We start from the raw sequence: 16,039 nt of genomic DNA on the forward strand, positions 1-16,039 counted from the left end.
TATAGCCTGATCCTTCCTATTCCCCTTTCAGGTGAACTGATGGGTAAATGCACTGAGCTACTACATCAGATTATCTTCCTGTTTTAGTAAAGTTTTATATCTGTATCTCCTTTCATTCTGAAACCCAAAGAGCCTGTGCAGTAAATAAACATCTTTGGTTAAAGGTCCTTCACTGGTTAGCCTACGATAAGATAAAATGGTTTTTAAAAATTGATTTTTTTGCCTCAGGGACTATTGTTATGTCCATCCTCTAATCTTTAATCAGATGTCTGAGTTACTAGGTTGATAACTTGGCTGACTATCACTTAATTCGGGTTTGAGGGATGATAAAATAATTATGCAATTTGACGTAGAGAAGGACAGGCCAAGGAAGTGGGAGCAATCTGAAGCTTGAAATGTGTTGTACATTAAGATCTATCGTGTTGATTGTTACAAGGACATACTTACTGTGGTCCAACTGACCTGCTGACCCAGATCTGTAAAGTACAGAGTAATGATGGAGGAAACTGCCAAGCTTTGAATGCTAACGGAATCCTTCAAATAGGGCCCATCTAGAATGTCAAAGAAGCAAGATAAAATGGTTTGAATAATACATCCCCTGCAATGACTCACCATAAAATGCAAGACACACAGGAGTTAAGCAGTGGTTGCAATTCACATTCCACCCCATGAATTGGGCCTGAAGTGAAAAGGAAGCCGTTTGTTTTCTGATGTATTTGGTGCTTTCAGGTCTTACTCTCCACATCTAGCGCACATAGGATTTGTATTAGATTTTATCCTGTGAAGATGACACCACATTGAGAAGCAATGCACAACAGCTGTTATGTGGCTGACTCATGTTCATCTACTCTATAGGGGACTCATTGCTCATAATTGCACAAACCCTTTTGTAAAGCAGTTTTAGACCATGCCTTGGAAGGTTTCACAGAAAGGCACCATGTGAGACGATGTCTCAGTCTCTGAATCCCTGAACTGTTTCTGGTCAAATGTTTGCTTTTTTCATGCTCAGTGGTAATTAGTGATGGGTGGAACAGTAGCGATTAGGAAGTCAGCTTCTGTTTGGACGAGCTCCTATAACCCAAGAACTCTCTGTCAACCTTCTTGGACCTAGTCAGACAGTGGACTGAAAGTAAGGAGACCTGAGGTTTGTTCCCAGCTCGGCCACTGACCTGCTGTATGACCTTGGCTGAGTTACTTCATCTATTTCTCCTTGTCCTTCTAGTCTATTTAACTTGTGAGCTCTTTAGGGCAAAGTCTCTCTCTCATTATGCATTTATACATCAGTGGGGCTGTGTGGTGGGGCGGTGCCCCACCCCCATGCCAAATTGGGCTACAATAGGCCAGAACAGCTGCACAAGGCGGCAGCCAATCAGGGAGGGCCTGTTAGAGCCAATCAGGGCCAATATTACAGCCAGCCAATCAGGGCTAGGCTAGGCCCTATATAAAGGCTGCCCAGGAAGAAAGCAGGCAGCCTCTCCCAGGCCTTCAGAGGGCGAAGGTCTGTCTCCTAGGTGAGGGGCCGGGGGCCAGGCTGTGGTCCTTGAGAAAAAGGGCCTACCTGGTGTGAAGGGGAAACAGCCCAGGGAGAGAGATGGACAAAGGGAGAGAAGGAGGGCAGGCAGGAAGGCTGCCACCAAAGGGTCCCTGGGTCGGGACCCAGAGTAGAGGGTGGCCCTGGGTCCCCCCCTTGCACTTCCACCTGGCTGTTAGGAGTGGCCATCACAGACTGCACCAGATCCCTGCCAAAAGGGGTTAGACTGTGGGGGTGTGGTTGGCCATTGTGGCTGGGGTGAAGGACTGCTGATAACACCAAAGCCCCGGAAGGGGGTGAGACTGGAGCAGCAGGCACTGCCGGAGGGCAGTGTCCCAAAGAGGACGCCACAAGTTGGGAGCAACATAGGTCGAGACTGGGAGGAGTGGTAGATACGCTGGAGGGGAGGGATAGGATACAGAAAGACCTAGACAAATTGGAGGATTGGGCCAAAAGAAATCTGATGAGGTTCAATAAGGATAAGTGCAGGGTCCTGCACTTAGGACGGAAGAACCCAATGCACAGCTACAGACTAGGGACCGAATGGCTAGGCAGCAGTTCTGCGGAAAAGGTCCTAGGGGTGACAGTGGACGAGAAGCTGGATATGAGTCAGCAGTGTGCCCCTGTTGCCAAGAAGGCCAATGGCATTTTGGGATGTATAAGTAGGGGCATAGCGAGCAGATAGAGGGACGTGATCGTTCCCCTCTATTCGACATTGGTGAGGCCTCATCTGGAGTACTGTGTCCAATTTTGGGCCCCACACTTCAAGAAGGATGTGGATAAATTGGAGAGAGTCCAGCGAAGGGCAACAAAAATGATTAGGGGACTGGAACACATGAGTTATGAGGAGAGGCTGAGGGAGCTGGGATTGTTTAGCCTGCAGAAGAGAAGAATGAGGGGAGATTTGATAGCTGCTTTCAACTACCTGAAAGGGGGTTCCAAAGAGGATGGCTCTAGGCTGTTCTCAATGGTAGCAGATGACAGAACGAGGAGTAATGGTCTCAAGTTGCAGTGGGGGAGGTTTAGATTGGATATTAGGAAAAACTTTTTCACTAAGAGGGTGGTGAAACACTGGAATGCGTTACCTAGGGAGGTGGTAGAATCTCCTTCCTTAGAGGTTTTTAAGGTCAGGCTTGACAAAGCCCTGGCTGGGATGATTTAACTGGGAATTGGTCCTGCTTTGAGCAGGGGGTTGGACTAGATGACCTTCTGGGGTCCCTTCCAACCCTGATATTCTATGATTCTATGAGACGCTAATCTAGGGTGAGAGACAGACAGGACACTACTGGCAGAGGGCACTCTGCATGAACTGAGCTAATTACCAGAGTGACCAGCAGGAGGCGCTGTGGTGGTGATTCCCAACCCCGTCAGAGGCTGCTACTGGAATACTACTAACAGCATACTGACAAAACCATTTGAACCTCCAAAAATTTGGTTCATATTTTGGGAGCAAGTCCAAGTGTCTTTACATATCCTCCAACTCAGTGGGCTATTGTTATTTCTGTTATCTAGCTTGTAATAAATGGTGGCCGTAGAGCATTTGTCAAATGCAAAATCCAGTGGTTTTTGTCTCTTTCTGACTTTGTGAAGTATTTGCAAGCTAGGCCTGAGATTCTCCCACCCTTACTTACATGGAGTAGTACCTTACTCCTTGAGAGTAATCTCACTGAAATCAATGGGCTAGTGATGAACACCCCACGAAGAAAGCCCCACTGTATGGACAGGGCTAGATTTGAAACTAATGGGTGAGTTTGGCTGCATTTAAATATGAGCCACATTCTGTTCACCATTTTGGCATAAAAAGTCCCTTTCAATGGGAATTCCTTATACAGGACAAGGACAGAGTGTAGTCCTGTCTGCATTTTATCTTTTGTTTTCTTTGGTTTGTAGGTGGAAACATACCGAAGCATCCTCAATTGTGTGTGTGAATTGTTTGGGCTTGTGAGAGGGTTGGCCAGGTTGATATTCTGTGTGAGGAAGCAAAGCTCTCAAAAGGGCCTAAACCTGGGAACAACAATAGCTTGCGTACACAGAACATCAAACTGGTCAAGTCTCTCACAAGCCCAAACAATTCACGCACACAATTGAGGATGCTTCGATATGTTTCCACCTCCAAACCAAAGAAAATATGGAGGAGATGGTATGATGGGATAACATGATTTTGGCAATTAATTGATCTTTAACTATTCACGGTAAATAGGCCCAATGGCCTGTGATGGGATGTTAGATGGGGTGGGATCTGAGTTAATACAGAGAATTCTTTCCTGGGTATCTGGCTGGTGAATCTTGCCCATATGCTCAGGGTTCAGCTGATTGTCATATCTGGGGTCAGGAAGGAATTTTCCTCCAGGGCAGATTGGCAGAGGCCCTGGGGGTTTTTCACCTTCCTCTGCGGCATGAGGCATGGGTCACTTGCTGGAGGATTCTCTGCTCCTTGAAGTCTTTAACCCATGATTTGAGGACTTCAATAGCTCAGACATAGGTGAGAGGTTTATCGCAGGAGTGGGTGGGTGAGAGTCTGTGGCCTGCACTGTGCAGGAGGTCAGACTAGATGATCATAATGGTCCCTTCTGACATTAATATCTATGAAAATGAAAGACAAAGGGGAACAGATTGCTTGGGACACATCAGAACAGTGCAGGGAGGGAAGTGGGGTGAAAGGTACATATAAAGTGCACCAGCGGTGGGTGAAACAATAATGGCTGCCCATTCAACAAAAGAGGAGCCACAAAGAAAACCAAGGATCACCTAAATGGTGGGGGACAAACAATGGGGAAAAAAAGGAGGGGTGAATCACAGGTTCAAAATCAGGGATCCAGAAGAGGACACAAAGTAGACCACCTCAGACAATGCCCATGGCTCAGTGGAGGGAACTGAAGAGTCAATGCATTTAAAGTGTCTAACCTACTTGATCCCTAGAGACATAGGTGCGACTCCACCCAAAACCCCCCACATGCAGCCATCCTGCATAGAAAGGAGGAGGAGGGCTACAGAAAGACAAGGATCAACTAATTATGAGGGGCAATGAATGCAAACACAGGAAGGGGGGGGAAAAAGCTACAGGGCCAAAACAAAGGAACTGCAGGGAGGCACGGAGCAGAGAATCCTAGACAGTGCCCACTACTCTGCGAAGGCACCAGTGGAAGTAAAGGGTACAGGATGACATCACTGGCATCTGAAGTCCTTTACTGATTCACACAGGTGCAGCTTGGGCACTGTCCATCCCAGTTCCACTCCCTGCCCATGTCCTTCAAGAACTATGTAAATGAGAGAGACCAGTAGGCCAGTCTCAATGGCTCATTCAGCCCTCCCCGGTTTTCCTGTTGAGGCTGCCAAGAAGGGTGATGACTGGTGTCAGCAATGATGGTGGCCAGTGGCAGATTTAGAGTTTGTGGGGCCCTGTGAGCAGCTTCATTTTCAGGGGGCCACCCTCAGGACCCAGCCAAGAAAAAGAATATTATCTCTTGTCCACCCACCCCCATCCCCCAGCCATTTTTCATCCTTTTTTTTCCCCTTCCTCCTTCTCCTATATTATAAGTAATGGGAAGTAAATGAAAATAAAATGAGGTACCTTGATTGGGGCAGGGGGTGGGCTCTGGGAGGAAGTTTGGGTGCAGGCTCTAGGCTGGGGCAGGGGGTTGTGGTATGGGAGAAGGGGTGAGGGGGTGTGGGCTCTGGGAGGAAGTTTGGGTGCAGGCTCTGGGCTGGGGCAGGGGGTTGGGGTGCAGGAGGTGGGCAGTGCAGCTCCCAAAGTGGCCAGCACACACACCCCTCTGGCAGCAGCTCCTAGGCGGGGGGTGGGGGGTGTCTCTGTGCGCTGCTGCCCGCAGGCACCTCCCCTGCAGCTCCCATTGGCTACAGTTCCTGGCCAATGGGAGCTGCGGAGTCGGCATTCGGGGAGGGGGCAGCGTGCAGACACACACACACACACGCCCTGGGGACGCAGGGACATACCGGCTGCTTCCGGGAGTGGAGCGGAGGGACAGAGGGAGGCAGAGCGGGCAGAGAACTGCTTTAGCCCTGCTGCGCTGCTCCTGGCATGTCTCTGCGTGCCCCTTGGGAGGAGGGGGTGGGAGTGGGTCTTTGTGCACTGCCCGGGGGTGGGGGCAGAGCACGAAGCTGCCTCCTGTGCCTGCCAGTGGCATGCAAAGATGTGCCAGCAGCCGGCCACTTCCGGCAGCGGCATGGGGACATCGGCCATGGCATGCAGACAGCCTGCCTGAGCCCTGCTGCACCACCGGCCAGGACTCGGGGGCAGGTTGTCAGATATTTGTCCTGTATTTTGGGGGCCCCGTGCCACCGCATGGTTTGTTGCATGGTAAATCCACTCCTGATGGTGGCACTGGCAGCTTTCCACTGAAAACTGCTGTCCCATACTAATATTAATATTTGACATGATGGTGCATGCTGAGTGAGGGTAATATGAAAATCCTCAAACAGATTCCTTAATTGAGGGGAAGCTAATTAGCTAGTCATACATATTAATTAGCAAAAGTGCTAATGGCGTAGCCCATATGGTGTAATAGTGTTAGGAAGAAACACCAGCTAACAGATTCGTAATATACTAGTAGGTGGTTTGACATCCAAATAAATACTTACTGCGTTCTAGTCGCAGGCCAATACGGGAAGGGTTCCACTGGGGACCTATTTAATTCATAAAGAATTACATTTAATTTCATGGTGTAGCTTCTAAACCTCATTTCTTATTAGTAGCAACAGTGTCCTTTTAGATCATAGCTAGAACTGTGAGACCATAAAACTGTCTACGTGTTTTAACTCTAAAAGTCAAATAGAGTGGAAATATGGAATGAACATGCAGTACAGAACATATAGTTATAGGGGAAATTTCCCACCCCCAAACTGTCTGGTTGGTTCGGTTTGAATGTCAAGTGTGCAATCAGCAGATGAGTGTCATATGTGTGGATGCCCAAGCTTTGCAGCATAATTGCACCAAGGAGTCTGTGTGTATGGAGTGGAGGGGGAAGGAGTCCATGTTGCTTTTAGACTTTTATTTGATTTCCATATCAGTCTTGCCCAACTTCCAAGGAAAAAGTTGAGTTTTCTATTAGAGCTGTTTGAAAAATTCAGTAAAAACTTATTTTCTGCTGAAAAGTTTGGTGAGAATTTAAACTTTTGAGGAAAATGCCCCCCCCAAGCCCTCCAATTCTGCAATCTTTTTGGTTTTCAGATTAAAAACAGAAACATATTCAGTTTTTCACCCCCTTTTTCAGTTTTGGGGGTTTCCAACAAAAAATAAAATATCTGTTGAGGAAAGCTGATATCTGTGAACATACTGAAACCCCAATTTTTCCATTACAAATAAATAAATAAAAGAGTTTGGATGGAAAATTTTCAACCATCTGCATTTTCCACCTGCCAAGCCTGCAAACTCCACCTTGCGGGAGAGGGGACTCTGCAATATACTATTTCAAAAGGAAAAAAGAGGAACTTTGGCCCTACTTTGTGACATTCCTCCAGTGCAAAGTGCTTCTAATCCCCTGATCCAGCCCCTAGATCTCCCCCATATAGGAGGATCATCAAGTAGCATGGAACCACTGAAGGATCTCCTATACCGCCCATTCCCCCACTGCAGGGGAAGGACACCTTGCTGGGGAAATGGGTACATCCAGTTGTCCTCTCTCCTCTGGAGATCCCCAGCAGTGCTTTGCAGCCATTGGCTGCTGGCAGAGCTAGATCCACCTTCACAACCCTGAGTCAGACTGGATGGAGAACAAGGCCAAACAACCCAGAGTATGATTACAGAACTTCCATGGGAAATCTGACTTAAAAGCAATGGATATAATTGTTTTTAAGAACATAAAAACTGTCCAGTCTCACTGAGGGTGAAAAACCAGCATGGATTGTCACCCAGGCACACTCTCTCCTTCGTCTTAAAATCCCCTCATGTGTCAAATAAGTCACTGTCAAAACAAAACAGAAGGCCCCTGTGAAGAAAATAATGGGGGAGGTTCTGGATGATTTCTGTTGGTACCCTCATCAATTGCACACTTAAAATCAGGCTCTAGAGGCAAAACCTTATGTGCTGGGTGGTTTGCTAAGGCCATGTCTAGACAAGTAATATAGGTTATGTAGAACACATATTAGCTGTCTCTCATCAATGCTGCATCCCTCTATCCCCCAGGGTTGATCACAACCATCTAACGTGTTTTAAATCCGTTAAACCCTCGTCTTCATTTGTGGTTTTGAAACATGTTAGCAAACATAATTTCTATGCATAACTTATTTTCCTAGACAAGGCCTAGAGGAGCAGCCAGTCTTTTAAAGATGTGTAATTTCACCTTCCTCTCAGCAAGGGCATAAATATTGATCCAAATGCACTAGCCTGGACACAAAGCAATAACCTGTCTTTAACAACAAACACATCAGGAGTCAAATTTTCTGAAACTAAAGCTGCAATCCCTGGGACTTTAAACTGGCTCCGTGGTGTAGAAAGACCTCTCCCTTCCAGCCAGTTAGCCAATCCATTCAATTCAAACACAGCCATTCCTTTCTTTAGGGCTGTGATACATCTGTTAACATACATGAAAAGTTGCTCAAAATTCTAAATTTCTTTATTGTGAGAAAACACAGGAACAGTGGAGGATATAAATATCATTTGGTTACTATGTTGCTGTTTAAATTGGTAGTGGTGGTCGACCTGAAACTGATGGAAGCTGAGCACTTTGGAGAGACGCAAGGTGTTTTGTAATCGTTAGAAGACAGCAGAATAAAATCCTTGTTTGACAAAGCTTCTAATAAAAATGTACAAGCAGGTAGAGCTGGACAAAGTTTTGTGGCCAATTTTTTTTTAAATAAAAAATGACTATTCACTAATACTGAAATGTTTCATGAAGCTTCTGACAGTTTTTTTTTATTAGAAAGAAAAAAAATCTGAAAAAAATATCAAACTTTTCATTTGGACAGTTTTTGATTTTTTTGGTCAAAATAACTTTTTCGTTTCAAAATGTCCTCTTTTTTTATTTTATTTTTTAAAAAAGGTTAAACATTCTTAACATTGAAATACCATGTTTCTCTTGGGTCAAATTAAACGTTTTGTTTGACCTGAAATGAATTTTTTTCCAACTTTTTGATTCACTGAAAATTTGCCATTTTCCGGCAGATATTTCTTTTTACTTTTAAAAATAGCCAAGAAAGCAAAATACGCATTATTCACCCTGCTCCTGCAGTTAGACAAGCTGTGGACAACAGACTTGCATGCACACATCAGCACACAGTCCCTAAAATATAAGAATGCAGCCTAGAATTCTCTTGATTTATGGCAGAGAGAGTAACTTTTGTCAGAGTTGCATCCGATGAAGTGAGCTGTAGCTCACGAAAGCTTATGCTCAAATAAATTAGTTAGTCTCTAAGGTGCCACTAGTCCTCCTTTTCTTTTTGTCAGAGCGTTCAGTAGCAGAGTACAGGCATTGGACTACACAAGGTGTACTGGTGACACAGATCAATTTTAGCTTTGATCTCTTCAGGCCAAAGCATTATCCACAAACTGATGCTAGAAGCACAAGAAAAACCCTATCTATCAAATAAGTACCAACTAGTTTTTTCAAGGTAGCAGAACAGACCGTGGCTATTAGAGATAACAAAAGGAAGATAGAGAAACAGCAGCTGTCAGATGTGTCGAGGATATGATTTGCTCCAGGACAGCAGATATCAATAGTTACTGGGGCCCAAAATGTGATGTGCTTGTGCTAAATTGATTTTTCTTTCACCCTGCATTACTGTATGTTTCAATAAAAAACAATTTGCCTGATTCTGTGCTTTGAGGCACAGCTCATAATCTTCAATAGGGCAAATAGAGGCAGTGCTTTTAGGCATGTAATCCTACATTTCAGTGCATTATCCCAAGCACATCATTGCTTTATAAACAGACTTATCATTTCAACTCCACCTTCTCCATGCAAGACGACCTTTGGTTTAAGTAGGATATGCAGCTAATCTCAATTGACTGTGCTATTCAGCTACTCTCAGGTTCCACGAGCAAGAGAGGTTTATGTTTTGCATGTGAGCTTCACAATCTGTGGAATATTGCAGGGACTGAGTTGTCAATTGCTTAGATTTTCAGGTGGTTGGGGCAGAAACCATCTCCTGGTTCTGTGTTTGCACAGTACCTGGCACAACTGGGCCCTGCTCCATGACTAGCTTATAGGTGCTACCATAATTACAGCAGATAGGAACATTTGGGGGGGGGGGCGGGGGAGGACAATTCAGCAAAATATGCCGTTTTGTCGAAACTGAAATGAGACATTTTGGTTTCAAGGAAGTCAAACGGGGCTCTGTTGGCTCCAGAGAGAGAGACATTCTAGCTAAAGAGAATCCCGTGTTATGTTTTAGGGCTGGAAGAACAACGCAGACAATCTCCAGTTTGTTAAAAGGGGATATCCTTGTACTATGCATAATTTTATATATCATTTAATTCTTCATTAGCGTTCCTCCTCTGAGCCGTCTATTACTGTCTAAACACAATCCCCAAAACATGTGTGTCTGAATCATACCTTTTAACCCTTGCTGTTCGGGTGGGTATAAAATTAGGCAAAGCAAGTGTGCCCATCCTTATAATTTTTTTTAATATATTTTTTTTACTTTTAAGGCCAGAAAGGACCATTGTGATCCTCTAGTCTGATCTCCAGTACAACACAGGTCATAGAACTTCCCGAATTAGTTCCTGGTTTGAACTAAAGCATATCTTCTTGAGAAACATCCAATCTTTATTTAAAAAATGCCAGGGATGGAGAAATCCACCATGACCCTCGGTAAGTTGTTCCAATGGTAAATTACTCCTATTGTTAAAAATTTGCCACTTAATTCCAGTCTGAATTTGTCTAACTTCAATTTCCAGCCATTGAATCCCGCCATACCTTTCTGCACTTGATTGAAGAGCCCTATATTTATCACGTTTCTGTTCCCCATGTAGGTACCTATAAACGAATCACATCGCTCCTAAACCTTCTCTTTGTTAAGCTAAATAGACTGAGCTCCTTGAATCTATCACTACAAGGCACGCTTTGAAATCCTTCAATCATTCTTATATTTATTTGTATTGCAGCAAAGCCTCATAGCCATGGTTATGGACCAAAGCTTCATTGTACGGGGCTCAGAAAAGTCTCAGCACATTAATCTAAACACCACACTGGTCGAGCAGAATTACAATAAAAGCCAAGTTATTAGAGCTGGTCACAAATGAGTTTTTTTCCAGGGAAAATTTTTGACATGAACCTTCTACAGTTTTCTTTGACATCTTTAAGGTTTTCATGGAGAAAATGAACACTGCCCCCCCCCCGAAAAAAAAACTTTTCAAATCACAATTTCTGTTTTGTCAAAAAGCCATTTTTAAAACACACACACAAAGTTCAGATTAAAAAGTTTGACTACCACCAAAAATTACAATGCAGAACCAGTGATGAGCTGCCAGAAGCTGAAGAACTGGTGCCTTCAGTCGCTCTGGGTGTTCGGCGGTCCTTCAGCGGCATGTCCTTCAGCCGCTCCGGGTGTGCTGCCGAAGGCCCGGAGCGAGTGAAGGACCCGCCGCCGAAGTGCCACCAAAGGCCCGGAGTGCCGCTGGGTGAGTAAAAATTCTCAGGGGAGCTTTCCCAGCCGAAAGCTCAGGCGGGACGGAAAGGACGGTCTCGCGGGCCACAGTTTGCCCACCCCTTTAACAACTGGTTCTAAACCGGCTTCAAAATTTAACAACCGGTTTGCGCGAACCAGTGTGAACCGGCTCCAGCTCACCACTGTGCAGAACCCTTTACAAAGATGTATTTATTGCATTAGGGATTGGCAAGACAAAAAAAATACACTTCCTGAACAGTATGAATATTGGCCTTATTTGATTACTGAAATATTTCCAAATACTCAAGGTGACACATGTTTTGTCCAGGAGGTAGAGATTACAGAGAGATTTTCAAAACTCATCAGTGCATTCCCGCCAAATAGGTAGTTTTATTTAGACGCTCAGGCATATGACTTGGGAACACTAATTTCTGAAAAAAGAACAGGAGGACTTGTGGCACCTCAGAGACTAACCAATTTATTTGAGCATAAGCTTTCGTGAGCTACAGCTCACTTCATCGGATGCATCACTTTTGGTGCTGGCTGGAAATGATTGCCCTTGCTACTGCGTGTGCTGAGCCGCTGCTGCCCACCAACGTGCTGCGCTCATGGAGTAATCATTTCCATTTTCCGGGTTGCTTGCTTTGCCCTTCTCTAGTTTGCCCACCTAGGGCTGTCTCTACCTCTCCCACGCCTAAAGAGGCAAGCACACATCCATAAGAAAAATCATTCAAAACTGAGAAAATGAAACCACTTTTCCCCACACAACACCTAATTAGACCGTGGAACTCATTGCCACATGGATGCCATCAAGGCTAACAACGAAGTGAGATTCAAAAGGTATGATAACGCAAAGATACTAACAAAGTTTGGAAGGGATATTAACCATCAGGCTTCAGGGTTTAAACCAATCTCTACCTACTAGAAGTGAGGAAGTTCCTTGCACCTTTTTTTGAAGCATCCGGCATCTGCTACTGTTTGAGGCAGAAAACTGGACTGGATGGTTCTTGGGTTGAATCCAGTCTGGCAATTCCTGTGTTCCTATTGTAGATTTTAAAATCTCCATTACTTTCCCTTTGCCCCTTTCCCTGTTCTGATGATTATTTGTGTTATATATTATTTGCATAGCAACAACAGTGGTTGAGAAGTTATTGAACCGTGACACAGACCAACCATGTGTTTTGACAGTTACCTTTTTTTTTAAAGGTCTCATTATTTGATTATTGGGTAGTGATTTGAGGGCCTGGTATCAGATTAGCTACTGCCTCAGTGGGCCTGGTTCTGATACCCTAATCCATTCTGAATAGCACCTTACTCCAAAGGAGTTATCTGAGCAGTAAGGTACTATTCAACACAGGTAAGGAATCACAATCTGGCCCTACACCTGGGGGACAAAGCATTAAGCATTTGGAAGGGATTTGATTTAGAGAGAGGGACTTGGAGGAGAGAGGATGGCATTAGGACAGATCAGTTCTGGGAGGGCGGGGGGGACGGAGGGTTCAGGTAGAGAAAGCTGCATGGAAGAAAGCCCAGATATGAGAACTGGAAAAGGAAGTCAATTTGTTGTGCAACTTGGAGGAGTCAGTGGAGATAACAGCAGAGAGAGAAAGTCAGGAGCTGGGATAGGCAGAGCCTTGAAGACAGAGACAGGAGCTTCGGTTTGATATAGGAGGCCAGTAGAAGCCATGAATGTGATCATGCATTCACTCTTCTGCCCATTTGCTAACATTATTTCCATTTAAATCTCAATCTGTCCTGCATATCATCTGAACAACAGACCTTCCAGAGACAAACATACAATCAGGACACTGGAGTATTTACCTAGCCCTCTTAAACAGTAAGGGTCACAGACTCTGCTGCCGTGAATGGGCATAGCTGCATGGAAGTCCACAGGGCTACACCGACTGTCACTGGCGGAGGAGCTCTCTGCCAGAGCTAAGCCTGGCCTTCTCAAAGCAAATGGGAGTTTTGCCAGGATTTGGCCCTACCAAACTAATACACACCACCAAGTAATACCCAATAGGATGAGGTTTTTGATACTCCTGGATTGGTCATCTGCAGGGACTGAACCTAGTTTCTCTGATCTCCACTGCCTGAGCTGAAGAACCAATACCCTTAGCTCGAAGGAAGTGGCAAACTTATTATCCTCTTAGGTGTTTGAGTGACTAGAGGGTGACAAAGAGCCGGAATGCATTAGTGTGGGTGACAAAGTTAACAGGGAGAGGCGAATCAGATTCATAGATTCCAAGGCGAGAAGGTACCATTGTGATCATCTAGTCTGACCTCCTGTATAGCACAGGCCAGAGAACTTCCCCAAAACAATTCCTACAGCAGATCGTTTAGAACATCATCCAATTTTGATTTGAAAATTGTCAGTGATGGAGAATCCACAATGATCCTTGGTAAGATGTTCCAATGGTAAATTATTCTCAGTGTTAAAAATTTATGCCTGATTTCCAGTCTGAATTTATCAAGCTTCACCTTCCAGCTCTTGGATCGTATTATACCCCTCTCTGGTAGACTGAAGAGCCCAATATTTGTTCCTCATGTAGGTGCTTATAGACTGTAATCAAGTCACTCCTTAACCTTCTCTGTGTTACACTAAATAGCTTGAGCTCCTTGCGTCTTGTTTTCTAGTCCTTGAAGCATTCTCACGGCTCTTCTTGGAACTCATTCCAATTAATCTACATCCTTCTTGAATAGTGACACCAGAACTGGACACACTATTTCAGCAATGGTTGTTCCACTGCCACATATAGAAGTAAAATAACCTCTGTACTCCCACTTGAGATTCCCCTGTTCATGCAGCCAAGAATTGCATTAGCTGTTTTGGCCAGAGCATAACACCGGGAGCTCATGTTCAGCTGATTATCCACCCTGATCCCCAAATCTTTTTCAGAATCACTGTTTCCCAGGATATAATCCCCCATTGTGTACGTATGGCCTATATTCTTTGTTCCTAGATGTATGCATTTACATTTAGCAATATTAAAATGCATATTGTTTGCTTGCAACTCATCAAATGAACCAAATAACTCCATATTAGTGACCTGTCTTTGTTATTTACCACTGCCCCCAACTTTTGTGTCATTTGCAAACTTTATCAGGGTTGATTTTATGCTTTCTTCCAGGTCCTTAATAAAAATGTTAAATAGTGTAGGCCCCATAATGATCCCTGCAGGACTCCATGAGAAACACATCCATTCTACGATGATTCACAATTTACAATTACATTTTGAGATTTCTCAGTCAGATAGATTTTAATCCATTTATTGTGTGCCATGTAAACTTCATCTCTTTCTATTCTTCATTAATCAAGTGCCATAACAGTCACTCTGCTATCTTACCTGGGAATCAATGTTAGACTGACAGGCCTATAATTACCCCAGCCATCCCGTTAACATTTTTTAAATATTGGCACAACATGAGCTTTCTTTCAGTCTTCTGGAACTTCCCAACTGTTCCAAGATCTACTGAAAATCAGCATTAACAGTCCAAAAAGCTCCTCAGGCAGCTCTTTTAAAACTCTTGGATACAAGTTACCTGGACCTGCTGATTTTAAAAATGTGTAATTTTAGTAGCTGCTGTTTAAGATCCTCCTGAGGTACTAATGGAAAGGGAAAAAATGTTATCATATGATATGACCATAACATCTGGGTTGTTTGTTTGTTTTTTTTTATCAAATACAGAACACTTCTGCCTTTTCTCCATTATTATAAATAATTTTGTCATTTCCATCTATTAATAGATCAATGTTAGGATTTATTCCTAATATACTTTCCTAGCTTCTGAATTGTATTCATTACTATCTACTTCTCTTTTCTTGCATTTGATTATATACACACACCTCCACTTCCCCTCTAAACCAGGTGTTGGGTTTTTTTTAACTGATACAGCCTTCTTCCTTGATTGTGGCTTTTTGCACCTCTAGTAAAAGTGTTCTAAATAATTTCCAATAATCACACATAGTTTTTCGTATTAAATTCTTCCTCACAGCTGGTTTGCCTCAGAATTGTTTTCAGCTTTGCGAAATTGGCCCTTTTACAGCACCAGGTATATATCACTTGTATCAGTTCCTCTTTATCCATCAAGCCAAGGGCTCATATTGAGAGCTCCCCTGTGTTGTATGCAACATTTTTCAAGTTAGGAGATTCTCACTTATAATATTTAGAAACTCCAAGGATGTTTTACTACTGGCAGCATGGGAGCTCCAGCGTGTGTCACCCAAATTGAAGTCCCCCATGATCACACAGCTTTTCCCCACAATATGTTATAGATAGGCATGTAAGGAGCCAGTCATTCCGCTCCATAGTGTGATTTGGTGGTCTATAGCAGACCCCAACTAACACCCTATCTTGTGCTCTATTTGGTAGGATATTGATCCATAAACATTCAAAATCATTTTCTTCTGTTCCACTCCCATTCCCACCGCCCCCAATCTTTCCTAAATTGATTATAACCACTGATTTTAATATTCCAGTCATGGGAATCATTGCACCAGGTTTCAGTTATACCAATTAGATCAAATTTATGCTCATAAATGAGAAATTCCAATTCCTCTTGTTTGTTACCCAGGATCTTCTGGTGATGTTCTTTGGTTCCTTGATTAATTTTGGTCTCAACATCTTGATTATGTGCTGAGTGCGCATATCTTCACTATTTTACCTGTCCCTTTTGCTATTAGTTTAATCCCCTCTTGACTGCTCTAGCCAGCCTGTCCCCAGTGAGATTGGTCCCCCTTCTACCGAGGTGAAGGCCATTCAAACTAAACAGGGCCCTCTCCCTGTAGAAGGTGGATCAATGTTCCACAAAAACCAAACTCCTCCATCCTACCTAGCCAGCAGTTCACTTCCAAGAATCTTCTGCCTTCTCTCTTCCTTTGCTCATGGAACAGGAAGGGTCTCAGAGAAAATTGCATGGATGTTCTCCTTTAGCATTCTTCCA

The 16,039-nt window shown here is 44.0% G+C and overlaps 1 protein-coding gene across 1 annotated transcript in view; it reads right to left on the bottom strand.

Moving 5' to 3' along the window:
* TECRL (trans-2,3-enoyl-CoA reductase like) overlaps window positions 1-16,039 on the bottom strand; it is a 123,124-nt gene that overhangs the window by 50,528 nt on the left and 56,557 nt on the right. The window contains exons 3-4 of the mRNA XM_073340004.1: window positions 6,131-6,175; window positions 448-551 (exon numbers count right to left, since the gene is read on the bottom strand). Coding sequence (XP_073196105.1) covers window positions 448-551; window positions 6,131-6,175 — 149 coding nt within the window. The remainder of the gene's footprint in view (window positions 1-447; window positions 552-6,130; window positions 6,176-16,039) is intronic.

This window comes from Lepidochelys kempii, chromosome 4 (genome assembly GCF_965140285.1).
Source record: "Lepidochelys kempii isolate rLepKem1 chromosome 4, rLepKem1.hap1, whole genome shotgun sequence".
NCBI classification, from domain to species: domain Eukaryota; kingdom Metazoa; phylum Chordata; order Testudines; family Cheloniidae; genus Lepidochelys; species Lepidochelys kempii.